Source organism: Dromiciops gliroides, chromosome 2 (assembly GCF_019393635.1).
Source record: "Dromiciops gliroides isolate mDroGli1 chromosome 2, mDroGli1.pri, whole genome shotgun sequence".
Taxonomy (NCBI): Eukaryota; Metazoa; Chordata; class Mammalia; order Microbiotheria; family Microbiotheriidae; genus Dromiciops; species Dromiciops gliroides.
In genome coordinates, this window is record NC_057862.1 from 431,617,004 (window position 1) to 431,639,264 (window position 22,261).

The 22,261-nt window shown below is 43.0% G+C and overlaps 1 protein-coding gene across 1 annotated transcript; it reads left to right on the forward strand.

Annotated features, from left to right (window-relative positions):
• The first annotated feature begins 1,569 nt into the window (after positions 1 to 1,569).
• CARD9 (caspase recruitment domain family member 9) lies at positions 1,570 to 21,726 on the forward strand. Its single transcript, XM_043987821.1, has 12 exons — positions 1,570 to 1,769; positions 2,207 to 2,344; positions 3,871 to 4,175; positions 4,842 to 5,021; positions 8,456 to 8,599; positions 10,563 to 10,688; positions 12,245 to 12,436; positions 15,262 to 15,303; positions 16,421 to 16,469; positions 18,772 to 18,845; positions 20,463 to 20,539; positions 20,819 to 21,726. Exons 1-12 carry the CDS (start codon positions 1,586 to 1,588, stop codon positions 20,916 to 20,918), a joined length of 1,611 nt encoding a protein of 536 aa, XP_043843756.1. The 5' UTR covers positions 1,570 to 1,585; the 3' UTR covers positions 20,919 to 21,726.
• Positions 21,727 to 22,261: the final 535 nt, after the last annotated feature.

Consider the following 22,261-nt stretch of genomic DNA (forward strand, 5'->3'; position numbering starts at 1 on the left):
TTACCATTCAGGACACCATCTTTCTGGATCCCTTTTAATGCTAGGACCTTCCCTCTGCTGATTATTTGATTTTTTCCTATCTATATCTTATTTCTACATAGTTGTTGTCTCTTACATTAGCCTCTGAGTTCCTTGAAAGCAAGAACTGTCTTTTGTCTTTTTGGTATCCCCAGTGCTTAGCACAGAGTAGGTGATTAGCAATGTTTATTGACTGATATCCTGTAAAGATCATTGATACTCATTATATCCCCATAGTGATGATTTTCCAGTGGCCTCATATATTCAGACACTGTTAATTGATAAGTTTTCCATTTTAAATGCATAAAGCCCTTCCAATGCAGGTTCTCTGAAGCTCTTTAGCATCCCCCTTTTGCATTTCTGTGTCTGATACCCAGAACTGGAACTAGCACAGCTAACCAAACCTTTGTCCCAAGTACCAGCAGTAAGGTAATGTGCTTCTTCCTCCCACCTGGCAGAACGAACTTGCCAATCTGTTCCCATGACCAGCCTCTGTGCAGATACTCTCATCCCCAGATTTCCATAACTGGTAAGTCCCTCTTTTGAGGCCCCTATTCTCACCCGATTTTCTCTGTGGTGTGGCCTGACATGAGGCCTGCATCATGTAAATGCTAAAGTGGGGTGGGGGAGTGGAGAAGGAGGGGAATCAGATGGGTTACTCCATCCCCACTAGTGTCAAGTGTCTGAGGCCGAATTTGAACCAGGGCTGGTGCTTTATCCATTGTACCACCAAGCTGCCCCAAGATGGCCTCTTCTTTGTTCTCTACCCTTATTTTCTGACTTCCTCTGCCATTGTCACCGAGCAATCACCTTTCCCACCTTTATACTATTTCTTTGTTTTTGGTTTTGGGTTGTTTTGTTTGTTTGTTTGTTTTTTGGTGGGGCAATGGGGGTTAAGTGACTTGCCCAGGGTCACACAAATAGTAAGTGTCAAGTGTCTGAGGCCGGATTTGAACTCAGGTACTCCTGAATCCAGGGTCGGTGCTTTATCCACTGTGCCACCTAGCCACCCCCTATACTATTTCTTTGAAGGTCATTATAGCCTATTCAGACCCTTTTGCTGCCATTTAGGGACCACATGCCCACTCCACCCACTCCCAACCAGTTCAGTACCTGGCTCAGGTACTGTCTCAAGGGAATTCCCAACATCTAGGGTTTCTATGTCTTCATCCTCCTCACTTTCCATGACCTCTGTCTCTGTTAGATTACCCTAACCATGCACAAGAATCACTACATCTTAGTCCCTATTCCTTTAACTGAATATGCCCCAGAAGCCAGAATTCTTAGTTATTGTTCTGCTGATATGTACCATTTTGGGGAGTATCTTTGGCAATATCTGTCTCAGTTTTCCGCATCTGCAAAATAGGAGAACAAGCTGGTTAGATTTTCTCTTTGGCCCTTTATCCCTCCAAATCCTCTATGATCTTTGGGAAATGGACAGTATTATGAAAACAGCAAAGGATTTGAAGTTCTTCATAACAGTCCACAGGTGGTTTGTCCAGCTTCTGTTTGGTTCTTTGCAGCGGTGGCGGCAGCGGGTGTTTCCCAGAAAGTCATCTTCCCCACCATGTCAGACTATGAAAATGATGAGGAGTGTTGGAACATGCTCGAGAGTTTCCGGGTGAAGCTCATCTCCATCATTGACCCTTCGAGGATCACACCTTACCTCCGACAGTGTAAGGTTATTAACCTGGATGATGAGGAACAAGTTCTCAATGATCCTAACCTGGTCATTCGGAAAAGGAAAGTAGGTCAGTATCGCCCTCCTGTAATGGTCCCTACCCATCCCCATGCCGTCTTGTGATCATTGGCACAGATCAGCTGTGCCAAGCATCACCTTCCCCTGAAAATGTAATAGATGTATGTAGACTTGTGTCCACGGAGCATTCCTAGAGGACAGTTGATGGACTGTGGGTTTCAAGTGCCCAGGTTTGAACGGTTTCTAGTCCAAACCAAGCATCTCAGAACACAGCTCAGCCCCGTCCAAGGGGAACAAAGTTGTCTCCTGTTTTACTTCTTTTTTTTTTTGGCGGGGCAAGTGACTTGCCCAGGGTCACACAGCTAGTAAGTGTCAAGTGTCCGAGGCCGGATTTGAACTCAGGTACTCCTGAATCCAGGGCCGGTGCTTTATCCACTGCGCCACCTAGCTGCCCCTCCTGTTTTACTTCTAATTCTCTCTGGTTCTTAGGTGTTCTTTTGGACATCCTCCAAAGGACTGGCCACAAGGGTTATGTGGCCTTCCTGGAGAGTCTGGAACTTTACTACCCGCAGCTGTATAAGAAGGTCACTGGGAAAGAGCCCACCAGGGTCTTCTCCATGATAATAGGTAAGGTTGGTTCAGACCGAGAGCTGGCTCAGCTTGGGGTAGTAGAAACAGTGGTGGTGCTAATGAAAGAGTCTAAAGACATGAATAATCCGGAGAGTTTTCTAACAAAGTAGGGTTACTCTTTAGGGCATCCACATGATGGGGCAGGGGTGGGGAGATTCTTAAGCAGCAGTTCAGAAAGTTGATCAGGTGGACAAGTATTCCATTCTCAACCTCATCCCAAATCATCCAATCCTTCCTTGCTTGGGTTTCCTCTTCTGCAAAATGTACTTAAATACCTTGGACCTTGCCTTGGGAAGCAGCGTTTGGAAGATTAATGCTGCCTTACATATGAATCTTGAGTCTTTTTTTTTCCTAATGAATGAAGACAGGCAATGTTAATAGCTCCCATTTCTATAGTTCTTTTTTTTTTTTTTTTGGTGGGGCAGTGGGGGTTAAGTGACTTGCCTAAGGTCACACAGCTAGTAAGTGTCAAGTGTCTGAGGCCGGATTTAAACTCAGGAACTCCTGAATCCAGGGCCAGTGCTTTATCCACTGTGCCACCTAGCCTCCCCATTTCTATAGTTCTTTAAGATTTATAAAGAACTTTTCTTTCTTTTAAAAATTCATTTTTAGGGGCAGCTAGGTGGCACGGTGGATAGAGCGCCTGCCCTGGATTCAGGAGGACCTGAGTTCAAATCCAGCCTCAGACACTTAACACTTACTAGCTGTGTGACCCTGGGCAAGTCACTTAACCCCAATTGCCTCACCAAAAAAACAAAAATAAAACCCAAACCAAAAAAAATTCATTTTAAAAATTTTGAGTTTCAAATTCTTTCCCTCCCCTACCCATTGAGAAGGCTAGCAATATGATACCCACTATACATCTGAAGTCATGAAAAACATATTTCCATAATCACCATGTTAAAGCACTTTTCTTACAACAACCTTATAAGGTAGATAGATCCTAAGTAATAACATCCCCATTTTCCAGATGAAGAAATTGTAGTTCAAAGAGGTTGGGATACCCATAGTCACATTGCTAATTATTGTTACAGTTGAGGTTTGGACTGAGGCCTTCTGACCATTAAACTAATACTGTACTTTCTGAGCATTTTGGAAAAGAGTAATGACATATACTTACTAAATCAAATCATAGAGATGATCATGTGGGGCCTTGTTTTCCTATCTCTGAATTGGGCAGTATAGCCATTGAAAGTGTTTCATCACTGATCTACATGAGGTCCACTTGTTCCTGGTGGATCGAGAAGGATTTGGAAGCTGTTATATTAGTGATTTTCCATGAGGGAGGAGCTGGAGCCAAAACAGCCTTGATTCTTGATTCTTGATTCTTGAACCTCTGAGGAGGGTGTTACATCCTTGTTTTCTCTTAAGTAGGAAAAACATGTTAACTATATACAATTATGAACAATGGGTACATGTGTGGGCCTCTATTGACAGAAAAATAGAGGTAGAATGGGGTGGGGAGATAGGCTTGGACCGACAGGGACATGGCTGTGTGTTTGACAATCCCTGTGACTGGACAGATGCTTCTGGGGAGTCAGGCCTGACACAGCTGCTCATGAATGAAGTCATGAAGCTGCAGAAGAAGGTGCAAGACCTGAATGTGATGCTGAGTGCCAAGGACGACTTCATCAAGGAAATGCGGGTGAAGGACAGCATGCTGCGCAAGCACCAGGAGCGGGTACAGAAGATGAAGGATGAATGTGAGGCCTTTAGCCACGAACTCAAGAGGTGCAAGGATGAGAACTACGACTTGGCCATGCTCTATGCCAGGCAGAGTGAGGAGAAAAACATGGCGCTCATGAGGAACCGCGACCTTCAGCTCGAGGTGCGTCCATCTCCTGCCCACTGTATGTTCTGGCTCTCTCTGGGGTTGGTTTTGTCTGGCTCTGGGTCACCCTCTGGTTCTGGCTCTGTGTGTCTCTCACTGTCAGTCTTTCTGTTTCTGTTTGTCTAACTCTAGATTGGGGTTTATTTCTGCCTCTGGACCTAGATCGGTTTCTGTGTCCATCTCGGAATCTCTCTGGATCTGGGTCTGTTTGTCTCTGTGTCTCTCTAGGTCTATATCTTTTTGTCTGCCTCTGAATATAAGTTAATTTATTAGTGTCTATATCTCAGTCTCTGAGTCTATCTTGATTTAATGTGTATGTGTGTTTTTGTCTGTTTCCCATTTTTCCTGCCTGGGGTGGGGGGGAGGGGGTTTGACCCTCTCTGACACTTTGAAAGTGGAATAGCTCCCTAGCCAATAGGTAATTTTCATCCCAGCTATACCAATTCACATGCTCTCATCAAATAGTCTTCCAAGCCCAGTTGAGACATAATGGCGACTGTTTCTGGGTAAAAGCCAAGGTGGAAGCAGATGTAATGGTTTATAAGGTGGGTGAGGGTCTTTTCCCCTTTGAGCTCTCAGGGAGCAGAGACAAACCCAGCAAGAACTGGAGGTGAACTGCAGGGTGTGGGAAGAATCTGATGGGGCTGAATGATCCTCCTGCAGATAGATCGACTGAGACACAACCTGATGAAGGCTGAGGATGACTGCAAGGTAGAGAGGAAGCACACAATGAAACTCAGACATGCCATGGAGCAGAGGCCAAGTCAGGAGGTTATGTGGGAGATCCAGCAGGAGAAGAATCTTCTTCAAGCTAAGATCCAAGAACTGGAGAACTCCCTGAGGGTAGGTCAGCCACCTGGCTTGAAGAGTTCAAGTCTCATTCTGAAAATGATTAGGAGAATGCTGCACTGACATCCAGGGGGCTGGGGAAATGATCTTCAAGGTAGAGGGAATACGCATGTGTACAAAATATTTAGAGCAGCTCTTTTTGTGGTAACAAAGAAGTAGAAACTGAGGGGGTACCCATCAGTTGGGATATGCCTGAACAAGTTTTGCCATATGAATGTGATGGAATACTCTTATACTGTAAGAAATAATGAAGGAAATTGTTTCAGAGAAGCTTGGGGAGACTTGTATGAACTGATGCAAGGTGAAATGAGCAGGACCAGAACCATTTACTTAATAACAATATTGCAAAGACAAACAATTCTGTCTTTACAAAGACAGACTTAGGAATTTGGATCAACACAATGACTAACCATAATTCCAGAGGACTTGTGATGAAAACATACCACCCACATCCTGATAGAGAAGTGATAGACTCAGAGCACAGATTGAGACATATTTTTTTGGAAATGGCCAATGTGGCAATTTGTTTTGCTTGACTGTATTTTTGGAACAGGGGTTTTATTTGTCTTGCTCTCTCAGTTTTAGTAGTGGGGAAAGGAGACAGGACAGAAAGAAAGAAGACATAAAAATAAAATAAAATTGAATTAAAAAAAAAAAGGCAGAAAGAATATTACAGGTTTGGAATCCCCCTGAAAGCTCCAAGCCTCATTTCACAAATGGGTTAAACAGATCACAAGCCTCCTAAGGGTAGGAACCATGTCTTATACTTCTTTTTTATATTTCCCATACATCCCTGACAATATTAATAAAAATTATCATTTTTATTATTACATCCTATTTTAATGTCAAAGACTTTTTGATTTCATGACCTAACCCTAACTCCTGTAGCCCTCACCCACTAATGTAGCTCATTGCCTCTCTGTGACTTTGAAGATGATTTTTGAGTTGTTAAAACCCCTTCCCCTTCCTACCAAAAAAGCTCTACCCTTCTGCCAACCTTCTGGTGACAAGTCTTGAACAAGTGTTTGTTCCTTTACTGGGCCTTTACTGAAAGCCTCCCCAGTTTCACATATCTTCCCAGACCTTGCATTCTTCTGGTGTGGCCTTCAGGAACCCAGGGTGATGTCCAAGCCATGAGGAGACATCAGAATGGACTTAAATAGAGAAATGATAATAATGGTATTCACTTCTCAACTCACGTTTTGATGGTGCTTTAAAGTTGACCAAGCATTTCTCTCAAATCCCTGTCAGATGGGCAATGCAAGTATTTTTAGCTCTTTTTTTTGCAGATAAGGAAAATGAAATTCAGAAATGTGATATGACTTGCCCAGGTACACACATCTAGGAAATGTCAGAGTCACTATCAAAGCCAGATCTTCTGCCACCCAAGTTTAGTGCTTTGACCACACAACAAATGTATCTTGGAATGAATAAATGAATGAATGACTTTTCAGTGCATTAGATTGTAAGCTTCTTGAGGACAGGCACTATCTTTTGCCTTTTTTTTTTTGCACCCCAGTGCTTAGCGTGATGCTTAGCACATAGCAGGTGCTTAATAAAAGTTTATCAAATGGGCAGCTAGATGGCGCAGTGGATAGAGCACCGGCCCTGGAGTCAGGAGTACCTGAGTTCAAATCTGGCCTCAGACACTTAATGCTTACTAGCTGTGTGACCCTGGGCAAGTCACTTAACCCCAATTGCCTCACTTAAAAAAAAAAAAGATTTAAAAAAAAGTTTATCAAATGAATGAATGAATGATGTCCCTGGGTTCCCCAGGCATCCTTTCGGCAACATGAAATCAGAAAGGTAGAGACTCTGATACCCTATAATGAACATGTGAAGCTGGCAGAATTAGTGCTTGGGGTCTTTCCCATCTCTGCTCTCATTGTCACTCACCTAGCGATGACTAGGCATTGCAGAAGAGGCAGTTTACTTTTCACAAATTGACCTTTTTCAAGATTGGGAAATACAACCCTGGACTACAAAAATGCCTTCCCTGCTCCAAACAGTTCTTTCATCTCTAAACCCTATGATCTCCAGAAAACCATACACTTACCAGACAGCAATGAGTTAATAAACATTTAGTAAGCTACTACTATACACCAAGTACTGCTAAGTGCAAAGGAAACTTTTCATTTTTTTCAGCCGTCTGACTCTTTGTAAATCCATTTGGGGTTTTCTTGACAAAAATACTGGAGTGGCTTGCCATTTCCTTCTCCATCCCAATTTACAGATGAGGAAACTGAGGCAAACAAGGTTAAGTGACTTGCCCAGGGTCACACAGCTAGTAAGTATCTGAGGCCAGATTTGAATTCAGGTCTTCCTGAGTCCAGGCTGAGCACTCTATCCTCTGAGCTATCTAGTTGGGGATACAAATGCTAAAAGAAAGTTCCTGCTTTCAAAGAACTTACAACTTAATGGGGGAAGACAATGCACCTTAGGAAGCTGCAAAGGGAAAGAGAAGGAGAAGGTACCAACTGCAGAGGTATGATGAGAAAGTCCAACAGAGTATAAGCAGGTAGGAAGTGAGAAGATGCTTGGCCTGGGTGTCTTCCGTAAATGTCTGAAGCTCAGGACATGTTGCTCATGTGCTGCATCTTTCTCACTTACCTTGTTCAAGAAAAGGCCATTGGGGGGCAGCTAGGTGGCACAGTGGATAGAGCACCGGCCCTGGAGTCAGGAGTACCTGGGTTCAAATCCGGCCTCAGACACTTAACACTTACTAGCTGTGTGACCCTGGGCAAGTCACTTAACCCCAATTGCCTCACTAAAAAACAAAAACAAGAAAAGGCCATTGGGGATGATTCCTTCTTGACTCCTTTCAGGACACATTTCCCATTATCCCCTGAGGGAGACAGTCTTTTCCCTCCCTCTCTGCCCCCAACCACCTCAGTCTCTCTTATTCACACCTGAAGGCCACTGTTGGTATAACATAAATATTCAGAAAAAAAATTAATCGTTAATGGTAGGGTTTAATGTACTGGGGTAGGTAGGTATAGGGAGGTATTTGTAGGTGGCAGGACCTGTCTATTTGTTTTGGGATCATGCAACATGATTCAGTGGAAAAAGTACTGGTAGAGTCAGAGGTTCTGGGTTCTGGGTTCCTGATCCTGCCACATACTACCTCTGCGATCCTGGAGAAGTCATTGAATCTCTATGGGCCTCAGTTTCCTTCTCTGTAAAATGAAGGGATTGGACTGGATGATTTCCAATGTCTTCTACCTCTAAATCTAAGATTCTTGATTCTTAGGACCTGGCTCCACCACTATCTATATAACCTCAGACAAGTCAAGTCGCCTTCTCTCTGCCTCAGTTTCTTCAAAATAGGGACAATACTATTTATGCTATTTATGTCAAAGGATTTGTTAAAATGCAGTTTATTATGGTTATTAAGCTGTTTCTTCCTTGGTGGCCCCCACATCATTCAGGAAGGAAGGCGGGACAAGAATAATGCTTACATTCAGGTTCTGGAGGAAGACTGGAGGCAGGCTTTGAAGGATCACCAGGAAAAGGAAAACACAATTTTCTACCTACGAAAGGAGCTACGGCAAGCCGAGGCCCTTCGAAACAAGGTGGGTTGGCTGAGGCCTTGGAGCATAAGGCTATGTCCTCCTCAGAGCAGGATCACCTCCACAGCTTGGCCACTTGTCCTGAAAATGGCCGACCCAGAGCTCAGCTGTGGGTGACCTGACTGCTCAGAGGGCAGCTCTTTGGCTAGTCCTGGGGCCAGTTGGGTAGTTGGTGCCTCCTGAGTGCCCTGTACCACATCGGAACCTTCTCAAGATCCAAGAATTGGGAGCAAAGGCTGGAAGTTGAAGAGACAGATTTAGAATTGATGTGAGGAAAAGCTTCCAATAGAGGCATCCAAAGCCCTATATGCAACTTTGGAAGGAGATTCTCTCTTCTTGGAGGGTTTTGGGTGGAGGCTTGATGAGCATTTGTTGGGAAGGTTGTAGAAAAGATTCTTTCCAGTGTTGGTTGAATGAGCTGCCCTGTGAAATTCCTTTCCATTCTGAGGCTGTGTGAGTAGCTGTGTGCGTTGGGAGAGAGGGAAGTGCTTGGAGAAGAGCTGGGTTCGATGTCACAGCTTCACATTCTCCTCTGTTCTTTCTTTCTTTTTTTTTTTTTTGGTGAGTCAATTGGGGTTAAGTGACTTGCCCAGGGTCACACAGCTAGCAAGTGTCAAGGGTCTGAGGCTGGATTTGAACTCAGGCCCTCCTGAATCCAGGGCCGGTGTTCTATCCACTGTGCCACCTAGCTGCCCACCTCTGTTCTTTCTTGTTTGCTCACATCCCATCATGTCTCTATATCCCATTGCACTTCTCTGACCTATTCAAGTCTAACTCATTAGTTTACTTTGTCAACAGACAAGGGACACTAGGCAAAATAATAAAATAATTTGTATTTCCGTGTATTAAAATATAATAGAATTCATCAAGTAAATATAAATATATAAATCATCAAGTAAACATAAACATTTAATAATATACTTAACATATATTTGATATTAATATGATGTGTAGTTATACCATCGTATTATAATTATAAATAATGATATGTTGTATATAATATTAATAATATATTTAATATGTTATATCAATACTATATTAACTTATAATACATTCAATATATTTAACACATTGTATTTAACAATAATATGCTTGATATATTTAATAATATAGTTAATGCAAAATATAACATATAAAATCCTATACATATGTTATATATTTAATAAAATATAAACAAAAAACATAATTTATATCAGCTCTTTTAGCTCTTCAGAGCACTCTGATACCCATTATTTGTCTTTGGTACCCTTAAAACTCATCTCTACATACTTTTCTCCTGTCCTGCTGCTCTTTTTTCCTCTTTCTTTCCTCTTACTCCTCACAGGATAGTGATATGACAAACTCCTTCTTACTGAAATATGAGGGACTGAATGTATGACCCTTTGCAGGGGGATTTGCATCTTAAAAGAGGAGTCAGAAGAGGTCAGTGCTGAATGCCTGTGGAATGAAGTACTAATGGTGGGGCTTCAGGCACTGGGACAGGTTGAGGTAGGGAGAATCCTTATGGGTATAGGGCCTTTCTGGACCTATCTCAAATCAATAAAAAGTAGGTGACAATGGCTACCTACTCTTCTTTTTCTTTTTCTGTTTTAGTGAGGCAATTGGGGTTAAGTGACTTGCCCAGGGTCACACAGCTAGTAAGTATTAAGTGTCTGAGGTCGGATTTGAGCTCAGGTACTCCTGACTCCAGGGCCAGTGCTCTATCCACTGTGCCACCTAGCTGCCCCTAAAGCACTTCTTACAAACCAAGCTTATTTCCCTCCCCTCCCTCATTACCCCCTCCCCTCTGCCCCCTTCCTTTTCCTGTTCTTACTTCTCATTTTCCCTTCCTTAATCTGATCTGTCACGCTACTTCTGGGAATGATACCACCTACCTTCTTACAGAATTGTTGGGGTAGGGACAGAGTGTGGGGAAGAAGTTGGGCTGGAATCTCACGGATGCTAATGACTTCCCCTTTCTCCTTAGAGTATAGAAGAGAAGGAGATGTTTGAGCTGCAGGGCATGGCCCTGCGCAAGGATTCGAAGATGTACAAAGAACGCATTGAAGCTATCTTGCAGCAGATGGAGGAAGTAGCTATAGAAAGGGACCAGGTATGTGCAGGCAGACCACTCGGCCTGCCACTTGGCAGCCGACAACACCCGAGCGTGCCGGTAGAAGAAATGAAGCTGGTGCTCCCAGCTACTACGTGATATGATCAGAGAAACACCAGAGGGAGGTCAGGCTAAGTTTTCAGTGAGACAAGTGAGGCGCGTGGCCTCCTTTGCAGGAGCACCCCATCTCTGGCATGGCTTTGGGGGGGTTCTTCTAGGCGGAGTGGGCTTAGGCCAGATTCCTCCTCCACCACCCGCCCCCAGCCTGCAGCCTGCAATGTGCAGAGGGCTTTGACCACTGGGAGGATTAGGTAATGAAAGGGGAAGAGTTGTGGAGTTGGAATCAGAATCCTGGGTCTGCCACTCCCCTGTGTGAGCTTGGGCAAGTCACTTTCCTTGTGTGTGAGTTGTGGTGGTTGAAGGATGAGGTGACCTCTAAGGCCCCTTCCAACTCTCATACTGTGACTCCGTGACTTTTTGCATCTGTCTGAGATTGGGAAGATTTCCTGTTTCGTGAGAAGAGGGAGTGAGGGAGGAGCAATCCAAATAATAATGGATGTTGATCCAGGAGACCTGGGTTCTTGTATCACTCAGGCTTTGTAATCTTGGAAAAGTCATTTCCCCTTCTTTGGGTCTAGTTCCCCCGTGTATATGATGAAAGGGCTGAAATTATTGGCTTTCCTTCCAATTCTGGTATCCTTCATCCCTTTTATAAAAAGCTATTATCACAACAAATACTAGAGCCAGAAGGAACCTCAGAGGACATCTAGTTCAACTTCCTCATTTTATATGTGGAGAAATTAAAGACTAGGGAGGTTGGGACATGCCCAGCATCACAGAGTTATAAAGTGCCAGAGGCAGGATTTGAACCTTGGCTCTCAGACTGGAGCTAGTGCTTTTATCTTCACTACCTTCCATATAATGCCACAAGGCAGCTGGGTGACCCTGTGAATAGAGTACCAGGCCTGGAGTCAGGGAGACTTCTCTTTGTGAGTTCAAATCCAGCTTCAGACACTTACTAGCTGGGCAAGTCACCTAATCTTGTTTGCCTCAGTTTCCTCATCTGTAAAATGACCTGGGGAAGGAAATGGCAAATGACTCCAGTGTCTTTATGAAGAAAAACTTGAAAGGGGTCATGAAGAATTGGACTGAATCACAACTGAAACAATAACAAAATTTAGCCACAGTGTTGTCACTTAGGGAAGTTGGTCCCTGAGGCCTATCTCTGTGCTTGTGTCCCACAGTCTTTTTGTTTTTGTTTTTAGTGAGGCAATTGGGGTTAAGTGACTTGCCCAGGGTCACACAGCTAGTAAGTGTCAAGTGCCTGAGGTCAAATTTGAACTCAGGTCCTCCTGACTCCAGGGCCAGTGCTCTATCCACTGCGCCACTTAGCTGCCCCATCCCACAGTCTTTATCAGGCCCCAGAGTTCAGCATACATTTAGGCAGCTGCTATACCTCCTGTGGGATTAAGAACTCTGGAGCACTGGGGAACTGGGACGTCTCTCCCTGAGGGGTTGCAGTCCAGCTTTTCTTTACATGGCCCTTCCCACTCTAGGCTATCATGACAAGGGAGGAATTCCACCTGCAGTATTCGAATAGTCTGAAGGAGAAGGATGAGCTCCGGAAGCAGATCCGGGAGTTGGGCGAAAAGTATGATGAGCTGCAGTTACAGCTGTTTAAGAAAGAAGGGCAGTTGCTCTCTATGGAGAGCAAGCTAAAGCGGCTACAGTCGGAGACACCTATTCTGGTACGTTTTAACTGGGGAGAATGATTAGAGTCGGGGCTCCCAGGACCATTGAGACACTTCTCCCTCCAGACCCAGTGGATGTAATTATGCTCTCTCCCGAAGGCCAGGGAGTGGGCTGTTATCTTATTACCTCTTTCGATTCTGTTTCCTCTGTGGGCCACTTTTTATCAGTCAGTCGTGACTAAGGCCACTTCTTAGAGAGTCAGGAGACCTGGGTTCTGCTTCTGGCTCTGCTACTGACTTACCTATGACCTTGGCAAGCCACCGCCCCTCTGGGAATCTCAGTTTCCTCATTGATAAATGGAGAGGTTGGTCTAATTCATTTTACAACTGATGTTCTAAGACTTTTTGAGACAAATGTAGTTCAGGCCCTCAACACCTCTTAACTGGCCTATTATATAAGCCTTCTAATTTGACTTCCTGCCTCCAATTTCCCCACTTTAGTTCACCTACCACATCCATCACCCAAGTGATCTTCCTCAGCCATGGCTCTGTTTATATAACTCTTATTTCCTCAATAACCTACCTCCAGAATCAAAGATAAAGTCCTCTCTTTGGAATTCAAGGCTCTTCACCACCGGATGCTATCCTATCTTCCTAGTGTCCTCACACTTTGTTCCCCTCCCACTCTACAAACCAATAGTGATGTCAGCCAACTTGATGTTCCTCACACATGACACCATATCCTGCCTCCCTGCCTTTGCACTGGCTACTCCTCTGCCTAAAAAGATTTTCCTCCTCATCTTGTGACATTCCTGGCTTCCTTCGAGACTCAGTTGAAACATTACCATTAGGAAGCCTTCCTGACCCTTCCTCTTCTCAGCCCCTTCCCCCCACTCCTCCCAGCTCCCTGGGCCTTCTCCTCTAAGATTTTGTTGATTTCTCTTGTACAAATCTAGTCATTTCTATGTTATCTTCCCCAGTAGTATTGTAAACTCCTTGGGGCTAGGGACGTTTTTTTGCCCTTTTGCCTTTCTTTGTATCTCCAGCTTGGAATATAGTGAGTACTTCATCAACAGTTTAATGTGAAGGCTTCGACCCCTATACCACGGTCTTCTAGGAGCCCAGCTCAGTGTTAGTCACTGAGAGAGAGAAGGGAAAACTGTAGGGAGAAGCTTATAGTAGAGTAGGGACGATAAAACTGACTTACAAGAGAAACAACACACAAAGCTGGCTCTCAGTGAATGTGTAAACAGAATAAGGGAACAATAGGGAGGGGTATGATTAAGTGGGAGATCAGAGTTAGGACTTAAACTGGGAGTTTTAAAGGATAGAAAGAATTGGGAATTAATAGAGGTTATTCAATCAATCAATCAATCAATAGTTGTTAAGACCTACTACATTTTAGGCACAGTGCCAAGCAGTGAGGTTGCAAAAAGTGGTAAAAGACAGCTCCTGCCCTGGTGAAATTTATAGTCTAGTGGGAAAGTCAGCATGCAAACAAACATATACAAAACAAGCTCTATGAAGGATGAATAGGAAATAATTAACAGAGGAAAGGCACTGGAATTAAGAGGAGGTATGGTTATCTTCATGTAGAAGGTATGATTTTAGTTGGAACTTAAAGGAAGCCAGGGAAGTCAGTAGTCAGAGGAGAAGAGAGAAAGTGTTGCAGTCAGAGGAAAAAGCCTTGGATCAAGGGAAGGGACGTCTTGTTTCTGGAACAGTCAGGAGGCTGGTGTCATCCGATTGAAGAGTATTTGTTGGGGAGTAAGGCATAAGAAGACTGGAACAGAAGGAAGGGGCTAGGTTATGAAGGCCATGGAATGCCAAACAAAGCATTTTTATATTTGATCCTGGAAGAAGCAATAGGGAGCCACTGCAATTTACGTGTGTGTGTGTGTGTCTGTGTCTGTGTCTGTGTCTGTGTCTGTGACAGAGAGAGGGAGAGAGAAACAGAGTAAAAGAGAGACAGACAGACAGAGACAGTGACATAGACTTATGCTTTAGAAAAATCACTAGTGGCTGAATGGAGGATGGATTGGAATGGGGAGAGACTCAAGGCAGGAAGACCCACCAGCATCCTATAGAATAGTCCAGGTGTGAGGTAATAAGGGCCTGTACTAGGGTGGTGGCAATGTCAGAGAAGAGAGTGGGGCATATATGAGAGATGTTGCAAAGGTAAAATCAACAGGTCTTAGATATGGGGGGTGAGAGATAATAAGGAATCCAGGATTGTCATTGAGGTTGAGAACCTGAGAGACTGAATGATGTTGCTCTTCACGGTAAAAGGGAAGTTAGGTTGGGGGTGGGGGTGGGGATCCCTCTCCTTTACTCCTCATGATGCGGAAGAAGAGTAGGGTTGTGTAAGGGAAAGCAGAAGAAGAGTGAAAAACCAACAGATTATGGTCAGATAAGGAGATTTCAGAATTCTTGAACATAGAAGTGGTACATATGTAACTGAGTAGAGGGTACATGACCATGAATTGTGGGAGATAAGGCAACACGTTTTTAAACGTATTAAACTGTTTTTAAATGAGTTAACTAAAATACATAGGATCACTAAAGAAGCCAATTCTATTGAAATTCAATTATCAAAATATTTTTTAAAAGCCAAATTCATGGTCCACAGGTTAAGAACCCCCAACCAACTGCATAATTAGGAATACTGTGTGGGCAGTATTTTCTTTCTTCTTCCCTTCCTTTTTTTTTTTTATGGTTTTTGAGGATGTCTGTGCATGGTTTGCCGCTGTAGTCCCTGCCCCATCATGCTGTCTGCTGTCCCAGAACAACTGTCTTGTCTACCACCCCCTCCTTACACAATGAGCCCCTATCCAGGAGAGATAAAGGCCCTGACAAGCTTTCTCTCTTTTCTTGTGACCCAGAGTTCAGATTTGGATGACAGCTCCCCCAGGAATTCTCAGGAGGTGAGTGTCATCATTTGTTTGATTCTGAGCATCACCCTTTCCTTCCTCACCAGACCCACAGCTTTGCGTAGACCCAGAGCCAGTTGGGAGCCACCTTTCTCCTTCCTCACTGCTGGGGTTGAGCTCTAAAGAGATCTGTTGATGGCTTATCCAGTGTCTGATTATTGGCCCAAAAGAACAGGGCAGTGACTGTTATATAAAAAGCAAGGATTTTAGAGTCAGAAGGAGACCTGGATACTGGTTCCAACTCTGCCATTTAACAGCTATGTGACTTTGGGCCTTCCATTTCTCCTTTAGAGTAATAGCAACAACACATTTCCATAGCACTTATGCATGAGGTGGGTGGTGTAAATATTATTATTATTATTACCATTTTGCAAATGAGAAAATTGAGGATTAGAGAGATGAAATATCTTTTCCATGATTACACAGCTTAGAATTCAGTTTGATTTAACAAAGATTTAAGGGTCTATCGTTTTTAAGACACCACTATAAATGTCAAAGCCAGAATTGAAACCCAGGTCTCTGCTGGCTCCAAGTCTAAGGTTCTCTCCATTATTTCACATTAACTCTAAGCCTGGGTACTCTGTACCTCCTGGGGATGTTGGGGGAATTGAGGAAGGTCATGTGAGAAAGCCCTTTTCAAAGCAGAAAGTGGGAAGTTTGGAGGCTGGGGCCAGACTGGCAGAAATGTAGAAGGGACAAGTTTTGGAACCCTAAGGGGCTATGATTTTTGTCCCATTCTCAAAAAAAGAAAGCTCCCTATCATGATGGTCCATTGGATGCCAAGGGTGAGGGGAGGTAGGGGAGCAGAAAGGGAGTTAAGGATTGTCTGAAAAGGTCTATTGGAGGCCTCACTCCCTACATGAGATAAAAGGAGAAGTGAAGGTCTAGCAGGATTCTGCTTCCCTCTTGGAACCCCTTTTTCACATTCCTGGGGGTTGGTTACATCTCATTTGGGAGGGCCTCAAAGGCATCAGTGGGTTTGGTGGGAGGCATACCTTGGAGAGAGCCTGAAAGGGGACAAAGTTGGTGGAAATGATTGAATTCCAGTTTGGGGTTATGGCTGAGGGCCAGTATTGAAGTCTAAACTAAGCTGTTTGTCTCTTTCCCAAAGTTAACTCTTCCCAGGGACCTGGAAGAGGATGCGCAGCTTTCCGACAAAAGTGAGCCCATCTCGACACTTGGACTCCCTGACAGGGTGGTGCAGTGGAAAGGGCACTAATTCTGTAGTCAGTGGACCTGGGTGTTCAAATCCCATTCTGATGCCTACTGCCTGTTTGTCTTTGGGCAAGTAACTTAATCTGGGACTCAGTTTCCTTAATGAGTAAAATGAGAGAGTTGGACTAAAGGATCTCTGTCTAAGGTCTCTTTTACCTTAAATCCTGTGGTTGGGGCAGCTAGGTGGTGCAGTGACAGAGCACTGGCCCTGGATTCAGGAGGACCTGAGTTCAAATCCGGCCTCAGACACTTGACACTTACTAGCTGTGTGATCCTGGGCAAGTCACTTACCAATTGCCTCGCCAAAAAAAAAAAAATGCTGTGGTCCTCCTATGTCATTAAAGAATCACCTTGGGAGACTCTGGGAGAGCCAGATTTATATTTAGGTAGAATTGGTAATGTAGTATGAACTGAAATAACTTAGGACTCTCCGTAAACCAATCCCTTCCTTCTCATTCCCCTACCAGCCTGTCACTGATGCCTAAAATACTACCATTAGAGTCACTCCTTTGGGTTAAGACATTGAAAACCTGATTCAAATACAATTAATTACTGCAAAGAGGGAGAAGTGGCCAAGTTGCTACTATCAGTCACTTTCACTTTTATTATGACTTTGACATACTCTTTCAATCCTGGCCCAACTGAGGGTGGGTGGTGGTGGGAAGTAGCAAAGGCATGTAAACCAATTTCCCCGATTTCACATATATGTCCATGTGTGACCTTGACTCTGATTTCTAAAGAGAGAAGAGTTAAAAGGGGAACCATTCACATTACTCCCCACACAAAGTGAAGGTGTCAAAAAGAGAAATGCCCATGTGAGGGTAAGTGGCTGGTCAGCTGTTACTCAGCTGTGTCTGGGAGGGGAACCAGACAGGAACTGAGTTTTACTTCTTCCTACAACAACTGGACTGTTCTGGTCAGAGCAGGAGGGTTTGAGGAAAAAATGGAAGCAGTCACAGAATTGAACAGCACAGCCTGTATAAGAACCAGTGAACTTCTGTACAGTTTTAAAAAGAAAAAAAAAACATGTTTACATAGTACTTGCTATTTGCGGGCCCTGTGCTAAGCACTGCATGAATATCTCATTTGATCTTCACAACAACCCTGAAGGGTAGGTACTATCATTATCCCCATTTTTATAATTCAGAAAGCTGAGATAAACAGAGGTTAAATGGCTTGCCCCGGGGTCACACAACTAGTAAGTGTTTGAGGCTGGAGTTGAACTCAGGGTTTTGAGCCCAGCCCAGCACTCTAGTCATTGCCTAGCTCATTGTCAGAAAGGACAGATGAAATTGAACAAGGTAGTCATAAAACTATCCTGTTTGGGTCTCCTTCTGAACTTCTTTTTGTTCCTTCTGTATAGTTTTATTAAAAACATTTTTTTCTGTTTATTTTTAATGTATTATTGATAGTATTTTCTTTTTGGAGGGTATCTTTCCCTTCCCACTAACTCCTCACCTCCTGAAACCTTCTTTGTAACAAATAAGTCAAGTCAAGCAAAAACAAATCGACCTGTTGACTGTGTCAGCAAAGGTACATCTCATTTTATGTCTTCAGTACAACAACTTGATGAATTTAGCATTTTCTTCTTTTTCCACCAGAGTCGTGATTCCACTGGTATAAGTAACTCCCAGGTGGGAAACTCCCTCTTACCAATGGAGATCGGCAGCAGCTCGGTGACTGAGAGTCTTACATTGTTTCCTGAGCACCGAGAGGCCAAATCCTGGTCCTTGGTCCCACAGCTGGACTGAAACCCGGGTCTTTTCTAACTCCAAGGCTTGCTTTCTACCCACAGTGCCTTGATTCCAGTTCTTTGCTATTACAAACTAAAAGTACTGCTACGAATATTTACAGGGATCCTTTCCCTCTGTCTTTGAACCCTTTGAGGAATAGAGGCAACTCCGTGGTGTAGTGAATAGAGATTGGACTTGAAGTCAGGAAAACCCGAATTCAAATCCTTTCTCAGATACTTACTAAGTTACTTGACCTTGGATAAGTCACTTGTCCTCTCTCAGCCTCAGTTTCCTTATCTGTAAAATGGGAATAATAATAATACTTACTTCCTCCTCCCAAGGGTTTTGTAAGTATCGAATGAGGTAACTCTTTTAAATTTTCACTATTATAAATATCATTCTGTTATATCTGGCTTGCTGGTAGGAAGGAGATTGGGAGTGCGGATGAAGCTTACTGCATTTCATGCCTAGTCCCATGGACTAATGAGAGTGTGGGACCCATTGTATGTTTCAGATCATTCAGCTAAGGAGAGCCTCCTAGAACAGCCCTTTGCCACCACAAAGGAGAAGCTTTTTCTGGCCCAAAATGTAAGCAAAACTGAATGACCCCTAGGTGAATCAAACTAAATGTCTTGTGTTTGATGTCAGCTTCCCCCTGGAGTGGATCTCAGCTCACATGTGTGATTGTTGTGTATACATTGGCACACGTGTGAGATTGTGCTTTTGTGTACACATGTGTTGGTGTGTGCAGTTTGGGGTCTTTATGGACACATGTTGGAAATATTTACATCCGCACTCATGGTCTGTGTTCATGTGCATATGTTTGTGCTTGTGCTTATGTGTGCTTATGATTGTGATTATAAGCTGACTGAAGTAATGGATTGAACATGGGCAAGTCGTTTGCCTAAAATGAGGGGGTTGCCTGCATGGCCTCTAGGGCCCCTTCCAGATCCAATGAACAGGGTCATGCCCTTTGGTACTGCTTCCTAAGTATTTGTTAAGGAGAATAACGCAACTTTTAAATTTTTATTGTTAGAGTGGTACAATGTACAGAGAGCTCTGGACTTGGAGTCAGGAAGATCTGGGTTCAAATCCAGCCTCACACACTATCTGTATGACTACCTGCCTGTTTCCTCCTCTGTAAAATGGGGATAATAATAGCACCTACCTCCCAGGGTTGTTGTGAGGATCAAATGAGTTAGTATTTGTAAAGTGCTTGGCACAGTGCCTGGCACACAGTAGGTGCTTAATAAATGATTGTTTTGGTTGGTTTTTTTTTTAAGTCTTTAGAATTCTTTCTCTGACCAACTTGTCTGAGCTGAGCTCAGCTGGAACAATAGACTATGGGAGGGGAACTAGAGGAGGGCAAGAAAAAGAGAAAAAAGGTAGAAGCCAAACTATCCTCATTCTAGACTCATTGAAATGGTGCCAGTCATTTTCTTTTCTTTTCTTTTCTTTTCTTTTCTTTTCTTTTCTTTTCTTTCTTTCTTTCTTTTTTGGTTCCACAATAGTTTATTTGTTGAATTCTCAAGGATATTTTGAAGTCTGCATAGGGATTTATTGCCTGTTAATTTATGAATGATAGCAAACTTCTGATAGCTAATTCAAGCCACCTGGTTTTGTATTGTCAGCTATTTGATAAAGGGTAAGGTTTTTGTTTTTTGATTTTTGTTTTTTTTAGTTTCCAACATTTGTTTTTTCTAAGATTTCAAGTTCCAAATTTTTTTCCCTTCCTCCCTTTCTTCCCTCCTCCCCAAGACAGCAAGCAATCTGATATAGGTTATATATGTATAATCACATTAAACATATTTCTGTATTAGTCATGTTGTAAAAGAAGAATCAGAACAAAAGGAAAAAAAAACTCAAAAAAAAAAAAAGTAGAAACAGTATGCTTCAATCTGCAACCAGATTCCACAGTTCTTTTTTCTAGATGTGGAGGGTATTTTCCACCATGAGTAATGGTGCCAGGCAGCAAGGTGGCACCGTGGATAAAGCACCAATTCTGGATTCAGGAAGACCTGAGTTCAAATCTGACCTCAGACACTTGACACTTACTAGCTGTGTGACCCTGGGCAAGTCACTTAACCCTCATTGCCCTGCAAAAAAAGAAAAAAGAAAAAGAAAAAAAATGAGTAATGGTGCCAGTCTTTAACCCAGACCCAGCTCATTTGCACTTACTTCCACCTTATTCTTTTCTCTTTTTAGGGAGGTGGGTTGAGCAATGGGGATCCCCAAGAGAAGGAGCGGCGCCGTATCAAAGAAAGCTTTGAGAACTATCGTAGGTAAGACTGACCTGATTCAAAGCAAGGAGGGTGCCATGCATTTGGGTTTTAAATGCTCCTTATAAGTTCCTGCCCATGTGAACTTGAGCAAATACTAGGCTCCTCTGGGCCTCTGGGCCCCTCTATCTGTAAAATGAGGGGGTTGAGTTATAAATCAACTTACAATTTGCTCCCCCCTCTTCCCCCGTTGAGTTACCATCAGTCCTTATTGGTGGTTCAAACTCTCAATGAATCCCAGGGATGTGTTCTTACTCTTGTACTCATTTCTCACTTTCACAGGAAATGGGCACAAAGAAAGGTTCACCAGAGCAGCCGGCAGGGAGAAGTGGACTGGGAAAACACCACAGGAAGTGACAACACAGATACAGAGGGCTCATAGCCCTCCTTGCCTACTGAACCCAAGGCCCTAAACCGCCCCCCGCCCCCAACAGTTCCTTAAACCTCTTTGAGAGGCCCTGTACTTACCTACAGCCAATTTCCCATCATTCAGATGGATAGAATGGAAAAGAGATGTAAATGACCAAAAACATCATCTAAGCCTCAAAACCATCTCTGCTTGGCTTGAGTTCAGAAGGAAAGTCATGTATTTTGGATTGCTGAAGCCAAGGCTTTCTGTTATGAACTGAGATCGACTTAGATTGGTATTAAAATGGATTTGGGGCCACAAGGAAGGAGGACTATGAAGAATTCTGGAAAACACAAGAAGACTTACTTATATAAGTGGTACAGGATAAAGGAGACAGAAGCAAAGAACAATCACTAAAACAATGTGAATGAAGACAACATTAAACAGCCGCAAAACTCAGGTCAAATTCAATGGAAAACAATGGTGCCAAATTATTAAATTTGAAGGATACGACCATCCTCTAGGTTAACAAATATAAAACTGCAAAAAGTAGAAAGGGATCTGTATTATCAGTTATACTCAACCATTGAAGCCATTGTGCTCAGTTGTCTGGGGCTAATATAAATGAGAAGTTTGTTTGTTGGGATGTCTCCTGTGTCAAAATAAAAAAAAATATATTTTTTTAAAAGAAGGAAATGGATTTCTGTTCAAAAAGCAATGATCAGGACCTGGCAGCTTCAACATTAAAGGACTGCAAGGCTTGGAATACGATATTCCGGAAGGCAAAGGAGCTTGGATTGCAGCCAAGAATCTATTACCCAGCAAAAATGTGCATTTTCTTTCAGGGGAAAAGATGGACATTTAATGACATTGGGGACTTTCAATCTTTCCTGGTGAAAAGACCAGAACTGAATAGAAAATTTGATCTCAACATACAAGACTCAAGAGAAGTTTAAAAAGTTAAACAGAGGGGGGAAAAAAGGAACTGATAGGAAGATAATACTCATAACTCTTAAGAATTGTAATTGTATTTGTGTTATTATGTGTATATATATATGTGTGTGTGTATATATCTATATCTATATGTATATGTATAGAGATATATAGATATAACCTATATCAGATTACCTGCTGTCTAGGGGAGGGGGGGAGGGAGGGGAGGGAGGGAGAAAAATCTGAAATTGTAAAGCTTGTATAAACAAAAGTTGAGAACTATCTTTACATGTAACAGAAAAAATAAAATACCTTATACATTAAGAATTGTAATTGTATTTGGGCAGAGAGAAGGACTTCACATACAGGGTATAAATATAAATTGTCTTTGATGTGATGATACAAAAAAGAATTAAGGGGTTAAAAAGCGAGTCTATGGGGAG